This window comes from Diabrotica virgifera, chromosome 5 (assembly GCF_917563875.1).
Source record: "Diabrotica virgifera virgifera chromosome 5, PGI_DIABVI_V3a".
NCBI lineage: Eukaryota > Metazoa > Arthropoda > Insecta > Coleoptera > Chrysomelidae > Diabrotica > Diabrotica virgifera.
The window spans coordinates 120,094,193-120,118,996 of record NC_065447.1 but is presented as its reverse complement, the minus strand read 5'-3'; the positions used below and the strand labels follow the sequence as shown (position 1 = coordinate 120,118,996).

Here is a 24,804-nt window from a genome sequence, read left to right as displayed (position 1 = left end):
TAACAGTATTTTTGTCCATCTGTCATCCTGCAGTCTCGCTATATATGTCCGGCGAAACTCCATTTTAATCTGGTAATTCTTTCTATGATATCGTGCACAACCGTTCTTTTTTTTTATTATGCTTTATTGTCATGAAAAATTTAACAATTTTACCCTAATAGCACACGACGTCCTTTGGACGTCCAAAATAGGTCCATTTTTGGTCCTTACGTCCATGGACTATAAACGGACGTCCTTTGGACGTCCCATGTTGGACGTCCTTCGGAAGGAATAAATATGGACGTCCTTTGGACGTCCGACGTTGGACGTCCTTCGGACGGAATAAATATGGACGTCCTTTGGACGTCCGACGTTGAACGTCCTTTGGACGTCCATACTGGACGAAATACGGACGTTTTATGAACGCTTATATATTTTATATTGGACACATTATTACGGGATCAAATAGCAAAATAATTCAATAAAATATTAACTTACGCGTTAACTTTACGTTAATGAAATACAGTCAAACCTGTCAGTAACGGCCACTAAAATGAAAGAACTATTGGCTGATATTGAAAGGTGGCCGTTATTGCCAGTTTTTGTAGTCTAGATATACAGTAAAACTTGTGTTACTGGCCACCTGATAAAATCGGCCACCTGTACTAACGGCCAGTTTAAAAATTCCCCAAACCAATTATATCTAGACTACAAAAACTGGCAATACCGGTCACCTTTCTATATCGGCCAATAGCTTTTTCATTTTTAGTGGCCGTTACTGACAGGTTTTACTGTAATTGGTTTGGGGAATTTTTAAACTGGCCGTTAGTACAGGTGGCCGGTGTTTGCAGGGGGCCGGTAACACAGGTTTTACTGTAGTTTAAATCGAAAAGATTAAATCTTAATTCAAAATTGTATATACAATTATTACAATTATAAACTATATATAGTTTAATCCAAAACATGTTTTTGATTTTATGTAATGTAATGAAAATCTTATTTGTAAATTATTGGTTACAGATGTTTAACAATAGGAAATATTCAAGAATAAATAAAATAAAAGTTTAATCCTAACAACACAAAACATTCCAGGAATGTAGGTACTACCGTTCTATTCCGTGAACATCTATCTGATTAAATTATGGGTGGAAAGTTACCACAAGATATTCTATGAACATAGTACAATGTCTTCCTGGAGGGGTAAAATTTTCCATTACAAGATTTTAAGAGAGGCCATTTACTATTCAATTTGCGTTCATTTTCAAATTTGCCGCGCGAGTATCTATGTAGCGTCGCGTGGTCATTGGTCATCAATTATTTCATTTTCATCATAAGATAACCTAAAAATTTAGTAAAAATTTTGATGTGAAAAAAATGCATCGATAAGGGGGTGAAAAATGGAAATTAGTGGCTTTTTTTTGCTGTACTCAACTGTACTGTTTAGTATGCTAGTTTTGGCTATGGCTGGATCTCTTAAACAATTATGTAAGTATTATAAAATCCGTTTTCAATTTTCTTTATAAAACGAATCATTTATGCATGTATTACCTGTAAATATTTTGATTTTTAATTGTAAAGAATAGAAAAATTACCGTTCATTTTAATTTTTTTTAGAATCAGCTGAAAGTGGTCTACAAAAAACCAGATATAACCAAAATAAAGATATAAAAAGTGTATTGGCTAATTGGAAGAAACTCAACATTGTCCGTGCATAATAAGTTATTACTTTATAAACAAATATTAAGACCTAGGAATGGAACCTGGATATAATCATCAAGAAGATAGCAGGAATCCCGACAAACAACTTAAATAAGTACAAGAATATTGAGGAAATCCAGCTCCTCGATACTACTGGGCAAACTAGAAGATTGAAGAGGACAAAGCCTTTTGAACTAGTTTGAGTGATATGTGATAGTGAAAAGCAGAGCATAGTGCGTGATGTGGCTGTGTATGTTAGAATAGTGCACGATCTTGTTAGATTAGATAAGAGACGCTATCGGGTAAGCTCTTCATTTTAAGAAACAGTAGTAATTTAGGTTAAATTAAAATTGCTCATTGGTCAGTTATGACCAGATTGCTTTTTTATGTTTGGCAAAAAGGGCGTAAGTCAGAATTGCACATTGCTAATGTTTTGATGATTTCTGGACCAGCAAAAAACTGTTGTAGACGTAAACTGTATGTACCAATAAAAAGAGTCGATTTTTCTGGTCCAGAAATCATCAAAACATTATCGATGTGCATTTCTGACTTAAGCCCTTTTTCCCAAACATCAGAGAATTGTAATGTACAAATTCTCCTATCTGATTTTTCATGAATTTTGTAGGAGACGAAAAACCATTTTTAGGATCATCTCCTGCTTTCACATGTAAATTTTGACATGTCTTGTAGTAAATAGATAGTTGAATTTACTACAAAACATGTAAAAAAATATATGAAAACAGGAGGTGACCATAAAAAAAGTTTTTAGTCTCTCTTAAAAAACTCATGAAAAAACAAATCGGAGGTATATCACATCAGTGACTATATCCAGGGAATGTCTAAAAAATATACTTTGATGTCCCAAGAACCAAATATAACCTTTGTATATATATACAGGGTGTAACAAAAATACAGGTCATAAATTTAATCACATATCCTGGGACCAAAAATAGTTTGATTGGACCTAACTTACCTTAGTACAAATGTGCACAAAAGAAAAGTTACAGCCCTTTGAAGTTATATATTAATAGCACCAAGGGCCTTAGAGGCCCATGGCTTGAAAAGTTTGTTTTTTTCTTCATTTTCACGTTTCTTTATGTACTGAGATCTTCTCTGGCTTGATATGAGATTTTTCTCCATTCCTTCCTCTTATTCATTTTTCTTTTCTGACCCTGTAACACCATTCTTTCCAAATCTTTTTCAACCTCTTGCTTCCATCTATTTTCCGGTCTTCCTCTTCTCTTTCTTGAAGCTATAGTGTAGTTTAGTACCCTTTTCGGAGTCCTCGTTTTTGGCATCCTTTCAATGTGACCTCGTGATCTAAGTCTCTGTGCCTTTATCACTCATTTGAAGTTACAAAATGAAAAGTGATTTTTTCCAATGTATCGAAAACAATGTGCTTTTGTGCACGTTTCAATTTAATTATTATTGTAGTACCTACCATTTAAACAACGTTTTAAAAACTTTTTTGCCTCTTATTGCTTTTTCGAAAAGTCAATTTTTATCGAAATATTTTGAATATTTGTCAAATCCACCACATATTTGTATATGGTTAAGTACGATTATGGAGACTTGGTAATAATATGCAAACTTATTTATGCTTTACATTTTTAGGTATATTTTGAACTATATTAAAAAAGAAGCCAGACTCGATAAAACGTGCCTTATCGAAAAAATACAAAGAGGCAAAAAAGTTTTGAAAACACTCTGTTTAACTAATGGTACCTCAGTAATAGTTTAATTGGAACATACACAAACATTTGGGGGGTTTAAAGGAACAAAACCCCCATAAAATTTTTACGTGGACATATTAAAAAAGAAGTCGCAACTCGATAAAAACTGCCTTATCTGAAAAATACTAAGAAACAAAAATATTGAATTTAACTAATGGTACCACAATAATAAAATTGAATTGGAACATACACAAAAGTTTGGGAGGATTTAAGAGATCAAAACCCCCATAAAATTTTTATGGGGTGCACAAATTTCACCATAATTTTTCTTTAAGATATTCCTGCCATAATAATGCCACATGTCACATGTCCATTTTCAATAAAAAATCGCTAATAGTTTTCGATATAATCGAAAAAATCGATTTTCATTTTGTAATTTCAAAGGGTTGTAACTTTTTTTTATGTGCATATTTGTACAAGGTAAGTTAGGTTCATTTGAACTATTTTTGGTCCCAGAATATGTGATTTAATTTATGACCTGTATTTTTGTTACACCCTGTATATACAGCCCATTACGCACCACCTTAAAAATTGGGCATTTTTGATGTCTCGAATTTCCTAAACCTGTTGTTGCATCTAAGTGATTTTTTTATAATGTTCTAGCCTAGGCCCTAGAATATGTTACCTCCTTATGCTTGTCATGCACAGGGAGCTATACTGTAATATATATTATATCACATTACTATAGAGAGCGATATGATATAATATACATATATTACAGCATAGCTCCCTGTGCATGACAAGCTTAAGGAGGTAACCTATAGCCTAGGCTATAATATTATAAAAACATCACTTAGATGGGACAACAGGTTTAGGAAATACGAGACATCAAATATACCCCATATTTAAGGTGGTGCGTTAATTTCTTGGAGAAGTGTATTGTAATTTAATGTAAATAATGTAATATCCAATAATTGTAATTTGATATAAGATGAAATATAAGTTCCTTAAAAAATATATTTTTTATTTCCCACAATACATTCTCCACAGGTCTAAATATCGTCGCTAGACGTCCACCGAATGACCTTCCAGGACGTTAGATGGATGTTCAGCAGCAAGACATTGGACCAAACTGGGACATCCTATGAATGCCCAAATGACGTCCACCGAACGTCCCCTCCGACGTTAGGTGGACCTCCATTGGACGTTTGGCAACTTGGCCTTTGGACCAAAATTGGACGTCCTGTTAAGGTCCAATTCACGTCCCCTAGGACGTCCGATTAAGGTCCAATTTACGTCCGATTAAGGTACAATTTACGTCCGCTTAAGGTCCCATTTACGTCCGATTAAGGTCCAATTTACGTCCGATTAAGGTCCAATTTACGTCCGATTAAGGTCCAATTTACGTCCGATTAAGGTCCAATTTACGTCCGATTAAGGTCCAATTTACGTCCGATTAAGGTCCAATTTACGTCCTATTAAGGTCCAATTTATGTCCGATTAAGGTCCAATTTACATCCGATTAAGGTCCAATTTACGTCCGATTAAGGTCCAATTTACGTCCCCTAGGACGTCCGATTAAGGTCCAATTTATGTCCGATTAAGGTCCAATTTACGTCCGATTAAGTTCCAATATACGTCCCCTCGGACCTTAGATGGACGTCCAATGGACGTTCGGTAGCGCGACATTTGGACCAAAATAGGACGTATAAAGGACGTTCCTCGGACGAAAACGGACGTCCAAAGGACGTCCCTAAAGTCCGTGAAGGACGTCCAATGGACGTCCATTGGACGTCCTTGTGCTATTAGGGTATAGACAACTACAAGAGTCATAAATAAAAACAATAACAAAAACAATTTACTAAAATTATATAAATCGTCAATATAAATAAAATATAATGAATTGAAACAAAAAACAGCAAGAATTTATTGCAAAATTTAAAAAAATTTGCAAATTGCATAATCTACCTTAATAAATTTAATAAGTTATGTTAAACTGCTTCATATGACACTCAAATATAGATTAAGATTCTACTTATACATAAGAATACTGTAATTTCTTAGTTATTGGTTAAGAAACTCTGCTATTGAATAATATGGTCTTTCAGATATATAGGCTTTTGTCATTTTACGGAACTTGGGGAAAGATGTTGCAGATTTAAGTTGTAGAGGGAGATGGTTGTATAGTTTTTTTGCACAACATAATATAGATTTCTTTACTCACTCACTGGGGACGGGATCGGTAAATATATGTCAAAGGTAGAATTTCTGGTGGAATAGTCATGTCTAGGTCTTGCTGGAAAGACATGTAGATATTTACGAATTAAGCAAACAGTTTCTAAAATATATAAAGAAGGTAGTGTTAGAATCCTGTGATCTTTGAAGTAGCTTCTGCAATCTGTTGTTCTTCTGAGATCAAACAGATACCTTATTGTTCCTTTTTGTAATTTAAAAATAACATCGAATTGGACAGCTGTACCAGAACCCCAAAAACGAAGACCATATCGAAGATGGGACTCGAACAAAGAAAAATATGTTATTTTGGAAGAGGCTAAATTAATTTCCATCGAAACAGATCTTATTGCAAAGCAAGCTGAGGATAGTTTCTTGCTTAACACGTTGATATGAAGGGACCATTTAAGGTTGCTATCTAAAAAAATACCAAGAAACTTTAAAGAATCAACGATAGTGATCTGGCTGTTATGAAGAGGTAAGGGTCGAACAGCTCCTTTATAAGATATTGCTACTGTTATGTTATGTTACTTTGCCTTATTTCTAAATTTCTCACTCGATCCGCAAATCTTATTCCTAGTATTAATCTCTCCATTTTCCGCTACGCTATTCTAAGCTTTGAAACCCTTGCTTTGGCTAATGTTAGTGTTTCAGCTCCGTACGTAATGACTGGAAGAACAAATTAATTGTATACTTTCCTTTTAAGGCTTAAAGGAATTTCACTACCAAATATGTCTTTCAATCTGCCGTATGCTGCCCAGCCTAGAAAGATCTTCCTATCTATCTCTTGGGTCTGATTGTCTCTAGAAATTTTGAAGTCGTGTCCGACTTATTTCTTCTACGATATTAACTTATTTCTTCTATAATATTGTCTTCGAGTGTTATTTATTATCCTAACACCAAGCTAGTCATCATTTTGGTTTTGTCTTTATTTAATGTTGTTCTGAAGCTATTTTCTTGTGGCATTTTTACAATTTTAACTATTTATAATGGGAAATAAGCCACAATATTATTAAAAAATGATTTTTATTAACGTTTCGACGCCCAAATCGGGTGCCGTTGTCAAAATACAAAATACTACTAACATAAACAAAAATGTTTTTCTTTTTATTAACGTTTCGACGTATTATTGTATAATATATATATATATATATATATATATATATATATATATATATATATATATGGCTCACAAATGATAGGAAGCCCGCTACAACCTGCAGATGAATGGAAGCCCGCGGTTTACGGGGTAAAGGCATTGTAGCACTGTCTTATTCCTACAGTCTTACGAAGCCCACTCGTATAAACGCGTTCACAGTGTATATGGATTACGCATTATACGAAGCCCGACGATGTTGCCATGTTTTAATTTACGTTTAAATAATACGACTGTTCTACGAGATCCTTATATGTGTATATAAGTCGTCATATTGCCTGTTATAAGAAGCCCAATTCTATTCAGCAATCTATACGAAGCATTTTAGAAGAGTCAAGATAGAACGAAAAGATGCATTGTTTCGGAGCAATTCAAACAAGATTATCTTTCTCTAAAACTTTTTTTGTTAGTTTATATAGATGTTAAAGTAAAAAGTTCTACTCACAGATTTTGCCGCTAATTGTTTATTATTTGTTTAAACAATAACAATAATTGTTTTGTACAGTGTGTCCAATTAACACGTTGACGGACACTGCGTCAAATGTATAAGCAAGTGTTGTGACACTATATGTATTTTGCAAAGTAGAATAGGGAAAAATTCAACGTATATAGACGTTGTGTCACATTACATTAATGGAAATTAGACGACTATAGACGTTCTGTTCGTCAACGTGAAAAGTTGTGCATGGTCTAAATTAAAAATGGAACCACCAGTTAATTTTTTTTTAAGCCGTATACGAGATATTATGGCAAAAAATATGAATTTTACTCAAGAGTAAAGTAGCTTTATTATTCAAAATATTGAAAATTGTTATAATGAAAAGTTGTTTGGAAATAAGAACTATATTCTAATATGTCATTTCATCTTTCTAATTAAAAAAAAGTTGAATTTTTTTTAATTATGGATATACAACATTATTTTCAGTTATTTCAATTATGATAACTCTTTTATTATAGACCAGTAAGGATCTGTGAAAAAACGTCTATTTTTGGATGTGAAAGGTGGCATTCGAATTTTTGCAGATAAAGTAAGGTGCTTCGTTAATAATAATTTACTTATGCTCCTTCTCAAATATGCCCGGAACATTAATAAAAAAAATAAAATATTTAAAAATTTCGAAAAACGTCGATTTTTTTGTGCTTTCTTTGCTTATAACTTTAAAACGATTCGTTTTGGAACAAAGTCGTAGTGAAATAAAATAAAGATAATTGAATTTTGTATGATATCCGACTGGTCAAAAATGTCTTAACTTATTACCTTTTCTGCAATATAGCAATAAATACAAAATATGGGGGCAAAATATGCCTGTTGTTATTCAATGTTTTTAACCACTTCGGTGGTACTTAGAACCTTAGTAATTCGCTTAGGAAATTCTTTGTAACATACTTAAACCGTTTACCAAATTTCATTAAAATCGACTTAATAGATTTTGCATAATAAATTTGCAATTTAAATGTTTTTAAAAAAGTTCAAATTTTTTAAAATCTTTCTGAACAAAAAGTAGACCATTTAGAAGTTGTCTAATTTTTTTACATATAAAGAGGTGCTTTGCCTATCTAATACACTTTACAGAATTAAAATCGGATTATTTAAGGGGCCTCAGCAATGTTTTAAACTTATAAACAATTTTTTGGCTTATAAACAAATAGCTTTGTTTAATAATAAAAAATTAATTTTTAGCAATGCAAATAATTAAAACCGGTATAATTTGATTTATACTTTCAAATGCTGTCAGCAGAATTGCTATTTTATTTTTTAATCAAAAGTTATTCGCGTTCAAAAATTGCACTTTTTCGATTTTTTGAAAGTTCCACTGCGTTTATCTCGAAAACTATGCATCCTACGAAAAAACTTGTAAGAACATTTTTTGCTTAGACTTACCCAAGAAATATAAAAAAATGTTTTATTTTGCGAAAAATCGATGTTATGTAATTCCTCAAGTTCTTTGTTTATAACAATTTTATTGCCATCCGGATCAACTGTTACCCAAAAAAATCGTGTTCCACGGGTCAAAAAATACATAAAAATCTTGGGTAAGTCCATCTAAATAAAGGAGCCCGCAGCACCCCCTCCTGGCCACAGGACTAATTTGTTTATAAGCCAAAAAATTGTTTATAACTTTAAAACATTGCTGAGGCTGCTTAAACAATCCGATTTTAATTCTGTAAAGTGCATTAGATAGGCGGAGTGCTGCTTTATATGCAAAAAAATTGACAAATCTTTGTATTTACTAGTTTTTGTTGTGCAAGATTTTAAAAAATTTAAATTTTTTAAAAAAAGTTTAGATTGCAAAATTATTATTCAAAATCTAGTAAGTCAATTTTAATGAAATTTGGTGTACGGTTTTAGCACATTACAAAAATTTTCTAAGCGAATTAGGAAGGTTCCAAGTGTAACCTAAGTGATGGAAAATCATTGAATAAAAACAGGCTTGTTTTGCCCCCTTATTTTATATTTATTGCTATTTTGCAGCAAGGCTGATTAACTAAGAGATTTTTAGCCAATCGCATCTGATAGAAAATTTAATTACCTTTGTTTTATTCTTATACGACTTTGTTCCAAAAGGAATCGTTTTAAAGTTATAAGCAAAAAAAGTAGAAAAAAAAACGAAATTTTTTGAAAGTTTTAAATATTTTATTTTTTTTATTAATGTTCCGGGCATATTTGAGACGGAGATTAATCAATTATTATTAACGAAGTTATCACCTAACTTTATCCGCAAAAATCTGAATGCCACCACTCACATCCATCTAAAAACAGATCCTTACTGTTCTATTATTAATTATACGAAAAAAAGTTATCCTTTGTAAAAAGTTCTGCATGGCCAAAGCCCTTAAATACAACCATCGTATATCAATTTTGATTAATTTTATACGAGGTATGTCAAAAAAGATAAATTTCGATCAAGAATAAAGTACCTTTATAGTTCAGAATATTTCAATGAGAAGGATGGAATATTGGAAGATGGTTTTTAGTGTTGTTCTGAAGCTATTTTCTTGTGACATTTTTATAATTATTTTGATTGGGAAATAAGCCACAATTAAATTGAAAAAATAATTTTATTAACGTTTCGACCCCCAAATCGGATGTCCTTGTCAAAATACAAAATATTACCGAGTAAATATTAGTAATATTTTATATTTTGACAACGACATCCGATTTGGGCGTCGAAACGCGAATAAAATTATTTTTTCAATTTAATTGTGGCTTATTTCCCAACAAAAGATAGATTCCCAACCTAGCGACCCGGCATTGGTCGATAGGTAGATTGTTACGCGAGTGGTCGCGCGTGAGATTTTCTCTCACATATCTAAATTTTACCTTTTTTTACAAAATAAAGTTTTTAAAACAGTTTTTAAACTTTTTTTATTAACTAATAATAAGAAAAAACGAATGTAACATAATATAGATAATAATATAATAAAATAAAAAGAAATAATCGGAATTAAACCAATATTAATCAATCTCCGTATCTTGATAATTTACGGCACAGCACACAAATATAACAAGAATGCTCTGGAAAAATTGATTGATGACAATTACAATTTTTTTTACATTATTTCAGGTTAAGTGCCAAAATAAAATTAATTTTTATGTACAGTTCGTAACGCGGGTGGTCGCTTGATGAGAGAATGTCTCACTTGAAACGCGCTGACTCAACAATTGGTGATATTGGGTCAACTGAGTCACTATCTAAGCGGACAATTCTATTAGATTGTCGAGGGAGGATAGTTAGGAGTCTAGAAGGAACTACAGATCTTATAATTTCCCAGAAAAAAAATTCTGTGCAATTTTCTGAAACCGTGAGAGAAAATTTCATATAGCGACCACTGGCGGGTTAATTATGGTTTTTAGTTCTAAACAACTTTACATAAGCACAATTTTCAATATTGTGAAAAATAAGGGTATATTATTTAAGTACTCTTGAGCAAATTCATATTTTTTTTATATACCTCGTATAAAATTGAAAAAATTTGATATTAGACGGTTGTATTTTAGGTTTTAGACCCTGTAGAACATTTTATAAAGAATAACTGTTTTTCGTAAAATGAATAATAAAAGAGTTTTTCACCTACCTCTACCGAAAGTATACTTTTCCGGACCTGATTGTAGGGAGCAAAGTTGTACTTTTCCTCCCTAGGGAGGAAAAGTAAAAGTGACATCATGGTATTTCATTCATAAAAATATAACTTATTGACGCCCTGTACAATATCTATTTTCTATTACGTAAGTTTGTATACATTTTAACGTTTATTTATAAAACACTCTGTATTTCACAGAATGGTAAAAAACTGTAAATTGTTATTTTGATTTAACAATGTTTACATTTTTATTTTGACTTATATTTGACAGTTGACAGTTATATTGTACGTACTTATTAGTTTTAGTTCTAATAAATTTTGTTGGTTAGTTACATAAATAAATTAAGTAAAAATGAAAAAATGACTTGTTATTTGAGGAAGGTGGAAAAACCATATGTATAACATGGGAGTAAAGTGCCTTTTCCTCACTTGAATGATTACTGCCCTCCGCTACGCGTCGGGCAGTAAACTTCATTCTCGGGAGGAAAAGTAGCACTTTCCTCCCTTGTTATACAAATAGCTATATGTATCATAATTGAAATAAACAACTCAAAATAATGTTGATTAGAAAAATTTTCAATTTTTTTTTCCATTAGAAGAATGAAATTGCATATCAGAATATAGTTCTTAATTCCAAACAATCATGTTAAATTATATAATTTAAAATAATTTTAAAAATATCGTTGAATTCTGTTTCTATTTTGTTTTTGATTATGCTGAATCCGAATATGGCATTACAATTTGAAAATGCTTATAAAGAAGCTCTTCTACACTATGTCTGCGTAGCAAGGAACCATATTTGAAACATTTTTATTACAAATTTTACGAAAAAAAGTGTATTCTTCATAAATTGCTCTGCATAGTCTAAAATCTAAAACCCAATCATCAGATATCAAGTTTTATCAAATTTATACGAGGTATGTCAAAAATACGAATTTTGTTAAAGAGTAAAGTACCTTTATATTCCAGAATATCAAAATATGGGTATTATAAAAAGTTGTTGGGAATTAAAAACTATGTTTTATTATAATAACATCATTATAATTGAAAAAAAATTCAATGTTTTCTCAAATTACGGATACCCATCATCATTATTTTATTTCAATTGTTTCAACTATTTTATTATTAATTTTACGAAAAAAAGTTATTCTTCATAAAATACTCTATTCTGGTCTAAAGTCCAAAAAACAACCATCAGATATCAAACTTTTTCAATTTTATACGAGGTATGTAAAAAATATGACTTTTGCTTAACAGTTCAGTATGGTTTGTTCAACAGTAAATGGTTGAGTTCAATTAGTGCGGTCGTAAATATTATTAAATTTATCTGACCTGGCCCATTGTTAAGACCCACCCGGAGCGATAAGCAACCGAGGTAGACAGAGTTGGTCTTTTGACAATTAACACTGACTAGACGGTAATCCCATAATAAAGCAAAGAAATTGTACCAGAAAACATATTTAAATTTTACCTGAAACCGTACCTTTTATACTATTGTCGGTTATTCCAGGATGTTTATAGTGGTAACTAATTGAACTCGACCATTTACTGTTAAACATACCGTACCTTTATAGTTCACAATATCTCATTTAGAAGAATGTAATTGAACAGTGAAACATATTTTGTAATTCCAAACAACTTTTTTTAATAACAATTTTCGATATTTTGAAATCTAAAGGTACTTTACTCTTGAGTGAAATTCATATTTTTTTACATACCTCGTATGTCAAAATGTAAAATCGTATGTAAAACCTCGTATGTAAAATTAATAAAATTTGATATTGGATGGTTGCATCTGAGATCATATACGATGCAGAGTATTTTATAAAGAATAACTTTTTTCGTAAAACTGGTAATAAAAAAGTTATTAATAGGTTCGAAGTTACGCAGACATAATGTTTAAGAGCTAAAAATATTCTTTTGTTGAAAATGTATTATTGTTCAAGCTTATTATTAAATTTATTTTAGGTAAGTTTTAGAGAAAACATTTTTGATCACTTTTTATAAACAATTTTTTAGTTGGTAATTTTCGGTTTTTGTATTAGGTACATTTTTGTTATCTTTCTTAATTTTTGTCAAAAAGGAATAGTTTCATTCATAGTTTCATAGTTTCATTTCTAAAATAAAATTATTGAGTAACTTTTAAAAAATACATCAAATGCTTTAAATAACACCTATAAAATTGTAAAAAATCTTTTCAAACTTGAGTAATACCGTTTTAAAGTGCTGGTAATTCTGTAAACTACGTTTTTACTTCAAACTTACGTAAAAGTTTTCAAAAATTGCATTTTTGCGTCATATCATTTGAATTAAATTTTTGGCATTTTTTTGAATGAAACATTGTTGAGTAAGATGTTTGAAAGGTAAGTTGTGCAAATTTGAGAGCTTTATAAGAAAAATTTTATTAGTTACACGTTTTTAAATAATGTTTAAACAAAATTCAGCCCACACCGTACTTATACCCATACATTTTATTTCTTTTTATTATAACCATAAGATAGCTTAATTGTCCTTCTTTCCAATTAAGCTATCCTTTCTTGTTCCTTCTCTTAATTTCCTTCTTTCTTGTCCAATTTGTAAAATTTTATTTGATCCATTAATTAGAGAAATACACTGAAATAACTCAGCCGTGCACTTCGCTAGTTTACAGTGCGCCAATGTTTGTGAGAAGGGTGACTTATAGCGTTATAGCGTGAAGCGTTATAAATAAAAAATTATAGAAGCTACAGATTTAATTTTATAAAAATTTTAATCTTATATTTAGGTTTTTTTCAATAGTCTGAATTTTTCAATAGTCAAGTCAGTTTTTTTCTAAAATTTATATTTTCGGGGTTATTTAAAGAAACATCTAATTTCGCAGTTCATTTGTTTAATAAAAAATTAAGTGCCCACTTCTAGAGTAGAACTTTTTAATATGTTGTTTATTAAACATTTCTTAGGGCCATCGGTACATAATTCGCAAATATTTTAAGGCTATCCCTACTTTTTCTGTCTTTACACGGCAAATTACGTGTAGTAAAATTGTCACTGGTATGAATATGTAAACTTTACTTGACAATTTCATCATTAACTGTAAAGATGGCTTTTGAATGTTCTTTGATAACTTTTACTAGTATAATTAATTGCCTTAATTGTTAATTCAGTTAATTAATATGATTATTTCATATTTCCGACCAATAGAAAGCTACAGAAATACAAATTAAATTGATCATTTTTGATAATATCTCATCGTCAAGTATATTACGTCAGATGCCCTTCGTTGCTGTGAAAAAATACATTCAGTGACATTAATGACAATTACTGTTTTAAAACTTATAAAAGTGATGACTTTCAATCGTCAAATATTTATAACAACTGTGTGTTTAATTGTACTAATTTGTACTTACATAAATAAATTACAATAAAATTTTGGTTTTAAACAGTTTTATTCATGAAATAATCGCAGCAAATTGCAGCTCGATCTCTGAAATTATTATCGAATTGTTTCCCTCGTGCCACTTGACGTAATTTCACTCCCCTTCGGATCGTGAAATTAATACTGTCAAAGTGTCACTCGGGAAAAATTCGATAATTTCAGAGCTCTTGTGCAATTACTACTGATAATTTTTTCACTACCTATGTATTCAGTAATAATTTATCTACTGTACAACAAAAGCTAATAATCAATCGAGAAAAGAGGAAAAGTGATAAAGTGATTTTTTAATAATATATTGTTACTATGAAACGCTTACAATTTTGAACATCTGTAACAACACAATACTTGGATCACTGAATATATCCTGGCGTATTCTCTGCTTTGGATCTTCCATAAATAATAAACAATAAATAACTTTTTATTAAGTTCACGTCTTAAATCAATTATTTATCAAACACATTATCAATATTATATGATCAACAACTGAAAATATTCCCAATGCCAGGTCAAATTTTTAAAATTGTCACTGTCTGACTGACAATATGCTGGCAATATTCTATTTACTACTGACAAAGATTTGGAAAATATTACCACGGACATTGTGTTCATTTTTTTCTTCAAATCCTGAAAAAAAAACAATAAATATTTTTGAAAAATTTAAACGCAAAATGAAAGACTAAATTATTACCGAGGGCCGAAAGTCTCTTACAATAAATAAAAAGTTTATTTTGAATGAGATATTTTGAAATTAAAAGTCACACTAAATTTTCTTTTAGTTTTTTAGCCCTGTAACTTATTAAAATAAACATTATAGAAGTTCTCAGGGACTTTCGGCCCTCGCTAATAACGTAATCTCTTATTCTGAGTTAAAAATTTTCAATAATACTTATTAGTTTTCTCAGAATTCGAAAAAAAAAAATGAATTCCATTTGAGTAGCATTTCAGCAGAAACTACGTACCCATCCCCTTAATGAAATTAAAAAACATCTATATTGTTTGATTTTTTCCGAAGGGAAATCTATATGCATTTGTATTAAATATTTTGTATTTGTATTAAATGAGGCGCTCAGAGCAACAGTGGCACAGTCCACAAATTGAGCATTTTTAGATTAATACATCAATAAAAGCAGAAAAATTGGATATATGGTTCAACAGTGGTCTACACAATCTAGCTCTATATTTGGCAAGAAGGCACTACATAATGTATTGTTGCCTTGACACATACTAAAAATACGAATGAAACAGTGGCCTAACCCTCAATTGTGTGGCTCAGACCCATCAAACAAGTGTTCATCGTATCAGAATCAGAATAATACGCATAAGTCATAAGAATGACTATTTTTAATTTTATAAAGTAATATTTAATAATAATAACTTTTATCTACGACTGATACATAATATATGTATTATACTTGTGGTGTTTGCAATATAATGCCATATAATAATCCCTTAGGGATTAATAATGCGGGATTAATAGCTATTAATCCCTCTGGCACAACAATCACAAAATTCACCACGGAAACAAAATAATCAACCTCAAAAAGTGTCACTGTCAAACGAATAGTATATTTGACAGTTTGTGTTGAGATGGACGAAAATGAAGAATCTTTTAATTGTACACCACCAGAAATTGTAGAACTAGCTACAGCAACAGCATCTACCTTAATACCTTATGTAAATATTTGTATTAAAAACTCTACTAAAGTTAATGATGATTCTCAACCAATTCAGTTTATTAATTGTACTATTACTAATTTTAATGTCTTTAACAAATAAAGTTGTTCATTAAAAATCTTAAATTAATTAATTTGTCGTAGAAAAAGTAGAGTATACTACTCGCAATAATGGCTCTCATTCCCTCGGAATGTTACTCCCTCGCCGCTAACGCGGCTCGGTTCGTAAATATTCCTCGGGAATAATAGCCATCATTATTGACTCGTGGTATAATCTACTATAACCCCGTCCTTGAATGAGTGGTAAGAGCGCCTACCTTTGGATCGAAAAATCCGAATGGTTGTGAGTTCGAATCTCACCAGGGTCAGAAATGTTTCATTTATTATAAATTAATAAATGAAAATAGTTTCTGTCCTTGTGGGATCGGTACTCACCGGAGGGACCGCAGACGTTCGGATACAGTTAGCGTCTCTTTGCAAAGACAATAACGTCAACTTTGCAAAGTAACAAGACACTTACTCAACACGCACACACACTACACATTACACTAGGTACCTAACTGTTAAAAATTACCGTACCTACCATGCCAATGGCCATTAGTTGTCGAGGCATTAACCTTTTTTAAATAAAAAAAAACAATAATTTAATTTGTCATATTAATTTCCTATTTGGTAGCAAATTTTGTGGCTTATTACAAACTAAAATAGTAAATTAGTAATACAAAGTATTAATTTGTATTAATTGTATCAATTAAAATAAATAATTCTTTTGCGATTCAATTTTTAAATCTTTTTTCTGTCGGTATCCTACTGTGTACAGGCATTGTACAGGTAATGCTAAGAATTACCATAATCTGTTCTCGGGAGTCTTAGTACACAAGATTAATGACGATGAACGACCCAAAAATACGAAAAATGTGCATGGCCAGGTAATAATAAAAATGTTTACAAACTAATAGTGCTTTGAGGAATACGCAAAAACGTTGCCAAACTTCAGGGCTTCTTATAATCGGTAGCTCAATGTGGGCTTCCTAACGCTGCTGAACTTCTACAGAGTATATACTTTTTTTCGCAGCGAAAACTGGTGGTAGATACCATGAACTACGAGTGTATGTTTTGATAATAATTCCAGGCATAAGCAGCCCGGGCTTCGTATTGTTAATCATGATTTCAGAGCTACCTATGGTACATTTCTAAAATTTGTCCGAATATATATGAAGCCCAAGCGTATTTACATGTTCTGAGCTTGGTTAAAATATCGAGAGATGGTGTAAAGTACGTTTTTTGGGGAAATAACATTAAAGAATTACGAAGCCCGAATCCGGGCTTCGTAAGGAGGTGTCGGGCTTCGTATGACCGGTGCGATATAGCGTTTTTGGCTTCCTAAAGTCGGAATCCATATATATATATATATATATATATATATATATATATATATATATATATATATATATATATATATAACAAACAAGTGGTTTATTAGGGTTGCAGTCAGAAGTTTGGCCAGGATATCAAAGAAACACTCTTTTGACTTTTTGTCTAGCTTTCGGGGTTGTTTGACCCCTTTATATATATATATATATATATATATATATATATATATATATATATATATATATATATATATATATATATATATATATATAATAACGTATCTGTCTGAATTGCCGATATAAATGAGTCAAATTAAATAAATTATTAGAAGAATTTTTTTACTAAGCAACAACATTTTTGTTTATGCTAGTAGTATTTTGTATTTTGACAACGGCACCCGATTTGGGCGTCGAAACGTCAATAAAAATCATTTTTTAATAATATTGTGGCTTATTTCCCATTATAAATAGTTAAAATTGTTTATGGATCCGACCGTTACTTGATGGAAGTTCATTTTATCTCACAATAAAACACTGAAAAACGTTTGTTTTTCTATACTTCCACAAAATTTATTACAACTATGTTATTACTACAGCTGTTTCGGCAAAGTTTATCACTTGAGAAAGGCACTTTGCCGAAACAGCTGTAGTAATAACATAGTTGTAATAAATTTTGTGGAAGTATAGAAAAACAAACGTTTTTCAGTGTTTTATTGTGAGTTAAAATTGTCTTTAGTTATTTGCAAACCAACCTCTTCAGCTGCTTTCGCAAGCTCTGTGAGCATTTTGTTTGCTTCGTTGATGTCGTCTGCGATTATGACAATATCATCGACGAACTGGAGATTGTTGATTGTTGCTTTCCATATATGCGTGGTTATAAATATTCGGTAAAGATCATACAAGGATTGATTATAATATACGCATTGTCTTTTACTCAAATATCTTGGCCATTTTCAACTTTTGGCCAAAATGATAAGGACTTGAATTGGTGCAATTGTGATTTTTTACAATTTCTTCTTTGCAAATTTCGTGCTGTCGGTATTTTCCGAGTTAAGAGGGACTATAAGTATCTCGTTTACTACAGGCAAATTTAAAAATTGAATTTAATTACTTTCAGTTTAGTCACCGAAGAAAGGACTAGTTACGGAAGCCTTCGTTTGAGTGACTGGTTTAATCGTCCTCAAATATTAGAAGAAGGTAACAACTTCGACGAACTTGCTAGAGGTCTTAATACTCAACCAGAACTGGCTGCGGATCAATATCATACTAGTGAGGTTTGTTAGATTAATTTAATTTTATATTTGAAAAAGCATCAGTCAATATGTACTCTATTCTGCTTTAGATTACTCAGTTTCTCTTCCGTGCCGGTCAACCATTTGGACAAGATCTTAAATCATTTGATATTCAAAGAAACAGAGATCATGGTTTAGCTACTTACAATGATTATAGACAATTCTGTGGATTGACAAGGGCCCATACTTTCGAAGGTTTTCTGGATGTTATCAGTGAACAGGTAAGATATTTAATTTTAAATAATTTACTCTATATTAAAAACAACAAGGATTTTAATGTTTACAAGGTGTGTCAATTCAATTATTTTTGGTGTATTTTGAATATCCTTACATGAATAATATTTAAAGAAATAGTACAGAAATTTTGTCGTCATTCCTAATGTGGAATTCTCCAATGCAATATTTTCTTTTCTTAAATTTATGAGAATTTTTCATAAATTAATTAAAACCAATAAAGTTTTGGTCTTGTAGGTATCTTGCCTGTCTTTGCATAAGGTCTTAATAATGACAGTAACGTAAGGGTACGTGCAAGATGCACGCTGGTTTTCTGAGTCAGACAGCCGAGTCGGTATGCAAGTAATCCTTCGGATTTAAACGGGCCTGTCCAAAGTGCAAGCCTGACGTCTAAATCTATGTAATGTAATGCAAACTTATAGGTTCCTATCGATAATTTTACACCTCATCTAGTTTTATGTTTTTATTTCATAACATATTATGTTTTCCATCTTTTGCGTTATTTTGTCAGTTCCTAGCGCACTCATCATTGTACATATACATAGTAAGGATCTGTTTTTAGGTGGATGTGACAGGTGGCATTCAGATTTTTGCGGATAAAGTTAGGTGAAAACTTCGTTGATAATAATTGATTTATGCTCCTTCTCAAATATGCCCGGAACATTAATAAAAAAAATAAAATATTTAAAAATTTCAAAAAATTTCATTTTTTTTTCTATTTTTTTGCTTATAACTTAAAAACTATTCATTTTAGAACAAAGTCCTATAGGAATAAAACAAAGATAATTAAATTTTCTATCAGATTCGAGTGGTTAAAAATGTCTTAATTTATCACCCTTGCTTCAAAATAGCAATAAATATAAAATAAGGGGGCAAAACAAGCCTGCCTTTATTCAATGATTTTTCATCGCTTAGGTTACACTTGGAACATTCCTAATTCGCTTAGAAATTTTTTGTAATGTGCTAAAACCGTACACAAATTTCATTAAAATTGACTTACTAGATTTTGCATAATAATTTTGTAATCTAAACTTTTTTTAAAAAATTAAAAATTTTTAAAATCTTGCTCAACAAAAACTAGAACATACAAAGATTTGTCAATTTTTTTACATATAAAGAAGTACTCCACCTATCTAATGCACTCTACAGAATTGAAATCGGATTATTTAAGCAGCCTCAGCAATGTTTCAAAGTTATAAACAATTTTTTGGCTTGGCCAGGAGGGGGTGTTACGGGCTTCTTGATTTAGATGGACTTACCCAAGTTTTTATGTATTTTGACCGGTAGAACACTAATTTTTTGGGTAACAGTTGATCTGGATGTCGATAAGATTGTTATAAACAAAGAACTTGAGGAATTGCATAAAATCGATGTTTCGCAAAATAAAACATTTTTTTGTATTTCTTGGTTAATTCTAAGCAAAAAATGTTCTTACAAGTTTTTTCGTCGGATGCATAGTTTTCGAGATAAACGCGGTGGAACTTTCAAAAAATCGAGAAATTGCAATTTTTGAACGCGAATAAAGTTTGATTAAAAAATAAAATAGCAATTCTGCTGACAGCATTTGAAAGTTGAAGTCAAATTATACCGGTTTTAATTATTTGCATTGCTAAAAATTAATTTTTTTATTATTAAACAAAGCTATTTGTTTATAAGCCAAAAAATTGTTTATAAATTTAAAACATTGCTGGGGCCCCTTAAATAATCCGATTTTAATTCTGTAAAGTGTATTAGATACGTAGAGCACCTGTTTATAAGTAAAAAAATTAGCCAACTTCTAAATGGTCTACTTTTTGTTCAGAAAGATTTTAAAAAATTTGAACTTTTTTAAAAACATTTAGAATGCAAATTTATTATGCAAAATTTATTAGGTCGATTTTAATGAAATTTGGTACACGATTTAAGTGTGTTACAAAGAATTTCATAAGCGAATTACTAAGGTTCTAAGTGCCACCAAAGTGGTTAAAAAATATTGAATAATAACAGACTTATTTTGCCCCCTTATTTTGTATTTATTGCTATATTGCAGAAAAGGTAATACCTTAAGACATTTTTTACCAGTCCTATATCATACAAAATTCAATTATCTTTATTTTATTTCTCTACGACTTTGTTCCAAAACGAATCGTTTTAAAGTTATAAGCAAAGAAAGCAGAAAAAAATCGATGTTTTTCGAAATTTTTAAATATTTTAATTTTTTTATTAATGTTCCGGGCATATTTGAGAAGGAGCATAAGTCAATTATTATTACTGAAGGTGTCACCTAACTGTATCTGCAATAATCCGAATGCCACCTCTCACCTCCAAAAATAGACGTTTTTTCGCAGATCCTTACTAGTCTAAATGTAGCGTGTGTAAAAAATGTATGGATAGGCTAAGCCTCCCTTGCCTCCTCTGACCAGCCGCCACTGATTATAAGTTATGTACTTAAAACATAATTTTACCTAAAATACATCAAAATTTAAAAATTCTATATAATATAGGTAAGTATGTACATTAACTCCTTCAGTCATAATCGTCGCAGATCTTTAATCCCACCCCACCCCACCTCTAGGGGGTGGAGTGGGGGTTGTGTTTACTGTCATTAAATATATTTTTGAAAATTATTCAACACGTATTTTTCAGTTTTTCGATACGATGTTTATTTTGCCAAGTTTCGACCGTTCCGCTACTTTTGGGACACCCTATAATAGTTATTTATGTATTAAGAGCGAAAAGTGATGCATTATTGCTTGAGAGTAATAGTTACCACGCGACGTGTAGCGGAGCGCGTTAATTTCTCGACAGCAATAATGTCACTTTATGCTTGTAATACATACAACATTTTTTCTACAATCATTTAATAAAATGAAACTATTTTTAAATCATTAACTTTATGAGTTTGAATATTCAATTTTTTTGTATTGTATGGATTTATGGTTGCTACGGACGACGAGCCTTTATGAGTATGAATTTTCAATTTGTTTGTATTGTATGGTGGTATGGTTGCTACGGACGACGCGAGTTTTTCAAACTTCAACGCACTAGAGCGATAAAGTGACGGTACTCACTAAACGTCAACTTTTCGTTGCCATTGACAAGCGAAAAAGTCTTCTTTATCAAGTGATTGTAGAAAAAATGATTAAAACTTTGATGTACTTCTTTTAGGTGAAATTATATGTTTTAAGTACATATCCATAATATGTCGTAGTCCATTCGTACCGCGTATGCGTAGAAAGCTAGGATCTGCAATTGGCTTGTGTTTGTAGTCGGTTGGGTTATAATCCTTGGGCTGTGCGGACATGCAATAGCTGTTTGTATAACAAGGGAGGAAAGTGCTACTTTTCCTCCCGAGAATGAAGTTTACTGCCCGACGCGTAGCGGAGGGCAGTAATCATTCAAGGGAGGAAAAGGCACTTTACTCCCATGTTATACATATGGTTTTTGCACCTTCCTCAAATTAATAACAAGTCATTTTTTCATTTTTACTTTATTTATGTAACTAACCAACAAAATTTATTAAAACTAAAACTAACAAGTAGGTACAATATAACTGTCAACTGTCAAATATAAGTCAAATTATTAATGTAAACATTGTTAAATCAAAATAACAATTTACTGTTTTTTACCATTCTGCAAAATACAGGATGTTTTATAAATAAACGTTAAAATGTATAGATACTTACGTAATAGAAAATATATATTGTACAGGGCGTCAATAAGTTATATTTCATGAATGAAATACCATGACGTCACTTTTACTTTTCCTCCCTAGGGTGGAAAAATATTTTCCTCCCTAGGGAGGAAAAGTACAACTTTGCTCCCTACAATCAGGTCCGGAAAAGTATACTTTTGGTAGAGGTAGGTGGAAAAAGCAGTTTTGACACGTTAGTCAGGTTAGAGGTTAGAGGTTAGTCTAGTTTTCGCCACAGGTGTGACTTTCAATTTTTATACGTGATGAGCGGAGCCGTAGCAACTATTTGGGTGGAGTTAAATTTTGACTTGTTTTTGAATGAGTTCAGAATCCAGTAGCCCGATGAACTATTGTATGATGAATTATAATATAATTATTTGAAAACCTTTTGTTGGTCAACAACCTAGAGCAGAGTTGAGCCCAAATACATGTATATCGTGTATGATCCGAAATTTTCTCGTCTTCTCTGTATACAGTGATGAGCGCGCTAGTAACCGGCAAAATAACGTAAAAGATGGAAATCATAATACATTGTGAAACAAAAAGAGATGTTTACATTATATTATTACATAGTTTCCGACCTTTAGACTTCTGTGACAGGAGAATTTTATTAAATTCTCCTGTCACAGTGTTAGTTTCACTAGTTTCATCTCTTTTTATTCCTCATCGCATTATGTTTTCCATCTTTTGCGTTATTTTGCCGGTTCTTAGCGCACTCAACACTGTATATATACAGGGTGCCCCCGAAAATAGTGCGATTCTTAAAGGTATAGGTAGAAGGCACCATGTAGAGCAAAAAATCTTATAACATTTTTTATAAATTTAACCTTTTGGCCAAAAAACCAAAATACATTTTGATATGCAAATTGAAATCTTCCAACTACGTGCAATACAAAAATCTAAAGATAGATAATCTGGTAGTAAAGTAATAAATCATCCGATGGCGATTTCGGCACTCGCCTTTAGTATTTACATCTGTCTTTCTCCTCAACATCAAACAAAACAAGAATTTGTTTTATTTGATTTTCAAACAAGGGGGTATGGTTTGAAATAAATCAATATTTAAGGCACATTTTTGTGATTTTTTTAAACCATGGTACGTTTATTTTATTTTTAAATTAATAATAATAATAGTCTCCCGTTTTATGCCGCTGTGGCTTTGGGAGTATATAGGTCTGGATCCCGCTTATGAAAAAAAGTTGATTAATAGCAAGCTGAAAATTTGTTAATAGCTTAAGGGTGTCTAGTCGGCAAACTTTGATATCTGGGAATACTGGAACAGGGGAAGTTTTAATTGTGGAACATGTTAAAAATTTGGAACGGTCAGACCACGAAAACGGCACATGTATTTTGTCCGACAGAACAGACTTAAACTCTCCGAACAGAGATTAAACGCTCATGCAAAAATCAGACTGCTATTTATCATTAAATGGGCGTTTTAATGAGTGGAACATGTAGGATATGTCAAATGACAGGAATTATGACAGGTGATAAATAGCAGTCTGATTTTTGCATGAGAGTTTAATCTCTGTTCGGAGAGTTTAAGTCTATTCTGTCGGACAAAATAAATTTGCCGTTTCCGTGGTCGGACCGTTCCAAATTTTTAACCTGTTCCACGATTAAAACTGCCCCTGTTCCAGTGTTCCCATATATCAAAGTTTATCCGACTAGACACCCTTAAGATATTAACAAATTTTCAGCTTGCTATTAATCAACTTTTTTTTCATACGTGGGATCCAGACCTAATAGCAGGGTAGTCTGCTATATTTAGGGCCTACGGTATACAAGGAAGGTAACAGGGCCAGTGCTACGCTTCAACCGCCTATTATTACCCCTGGTTTTACCCAAGGTACTCATTTTATTCAGGCTGAGTCGACCTAGGCCTAGATTCCGTGCACTGTAGATATCTACATGTCGCTTTCTATCGATATTTGAATATCAAAATATTTGAATTTTTAGCTTTAATTGAATTATTTTCTAGTTTTGCTAGGTTATACTCTAATTGATAAACTAGAGCAAAACTAGAAAATAATTCAATTAAAGCAAAAAATTCATATATTTTGATATTCAAATATCGATAGAAAGCGACATGTAGATATCTACAGTGCACGGAATCTAGGCCCTGGTGCCTATAGACATTTTTAAAAATGTCTAGTTGTTCTTGCCGGGGCGGTAGGATTTGAACTTCGGACCACCGGCACGCGAGCCAAGCACACTACCGCGTAGCTACGCCGCCCCCATTTTTAAATGTAGCCCCATTTAAATTAAAGAAGCTTATTAAGTACCATTCAAACAATATTTAAAAAAAATCAAGGAAAAATAT

The 24,804-nt window shown here is 31.5% G+C and overlaps 1 protein-coding gene across 1 annotated transcript in view; it reads left to right on the top strand.

Moving 5' to 3' along the window:
- LOC126884317 (peroxidase-like) overlaps positions 1 to 24,804 on the top strand; it is a 276,223-nt gene that overhangs the window by 230,011 nt on the left and 21,408 nt on the right. The window contains exons 8-9 of the mRNA XM_050650256.1: positions 18,400 to 18,556; positions 18,625 to 18,795. Of these exons, the coding sequence (XP_050506213.1) occupies positions 18,400 to 18,556; positions 18,625 to 18,795 (328 nt within the window). The remainder of the gene's footprint in view (positions 1 to 18,399; positions 18,557 to 18,624; positions 18,796 to 24,804) is intronic.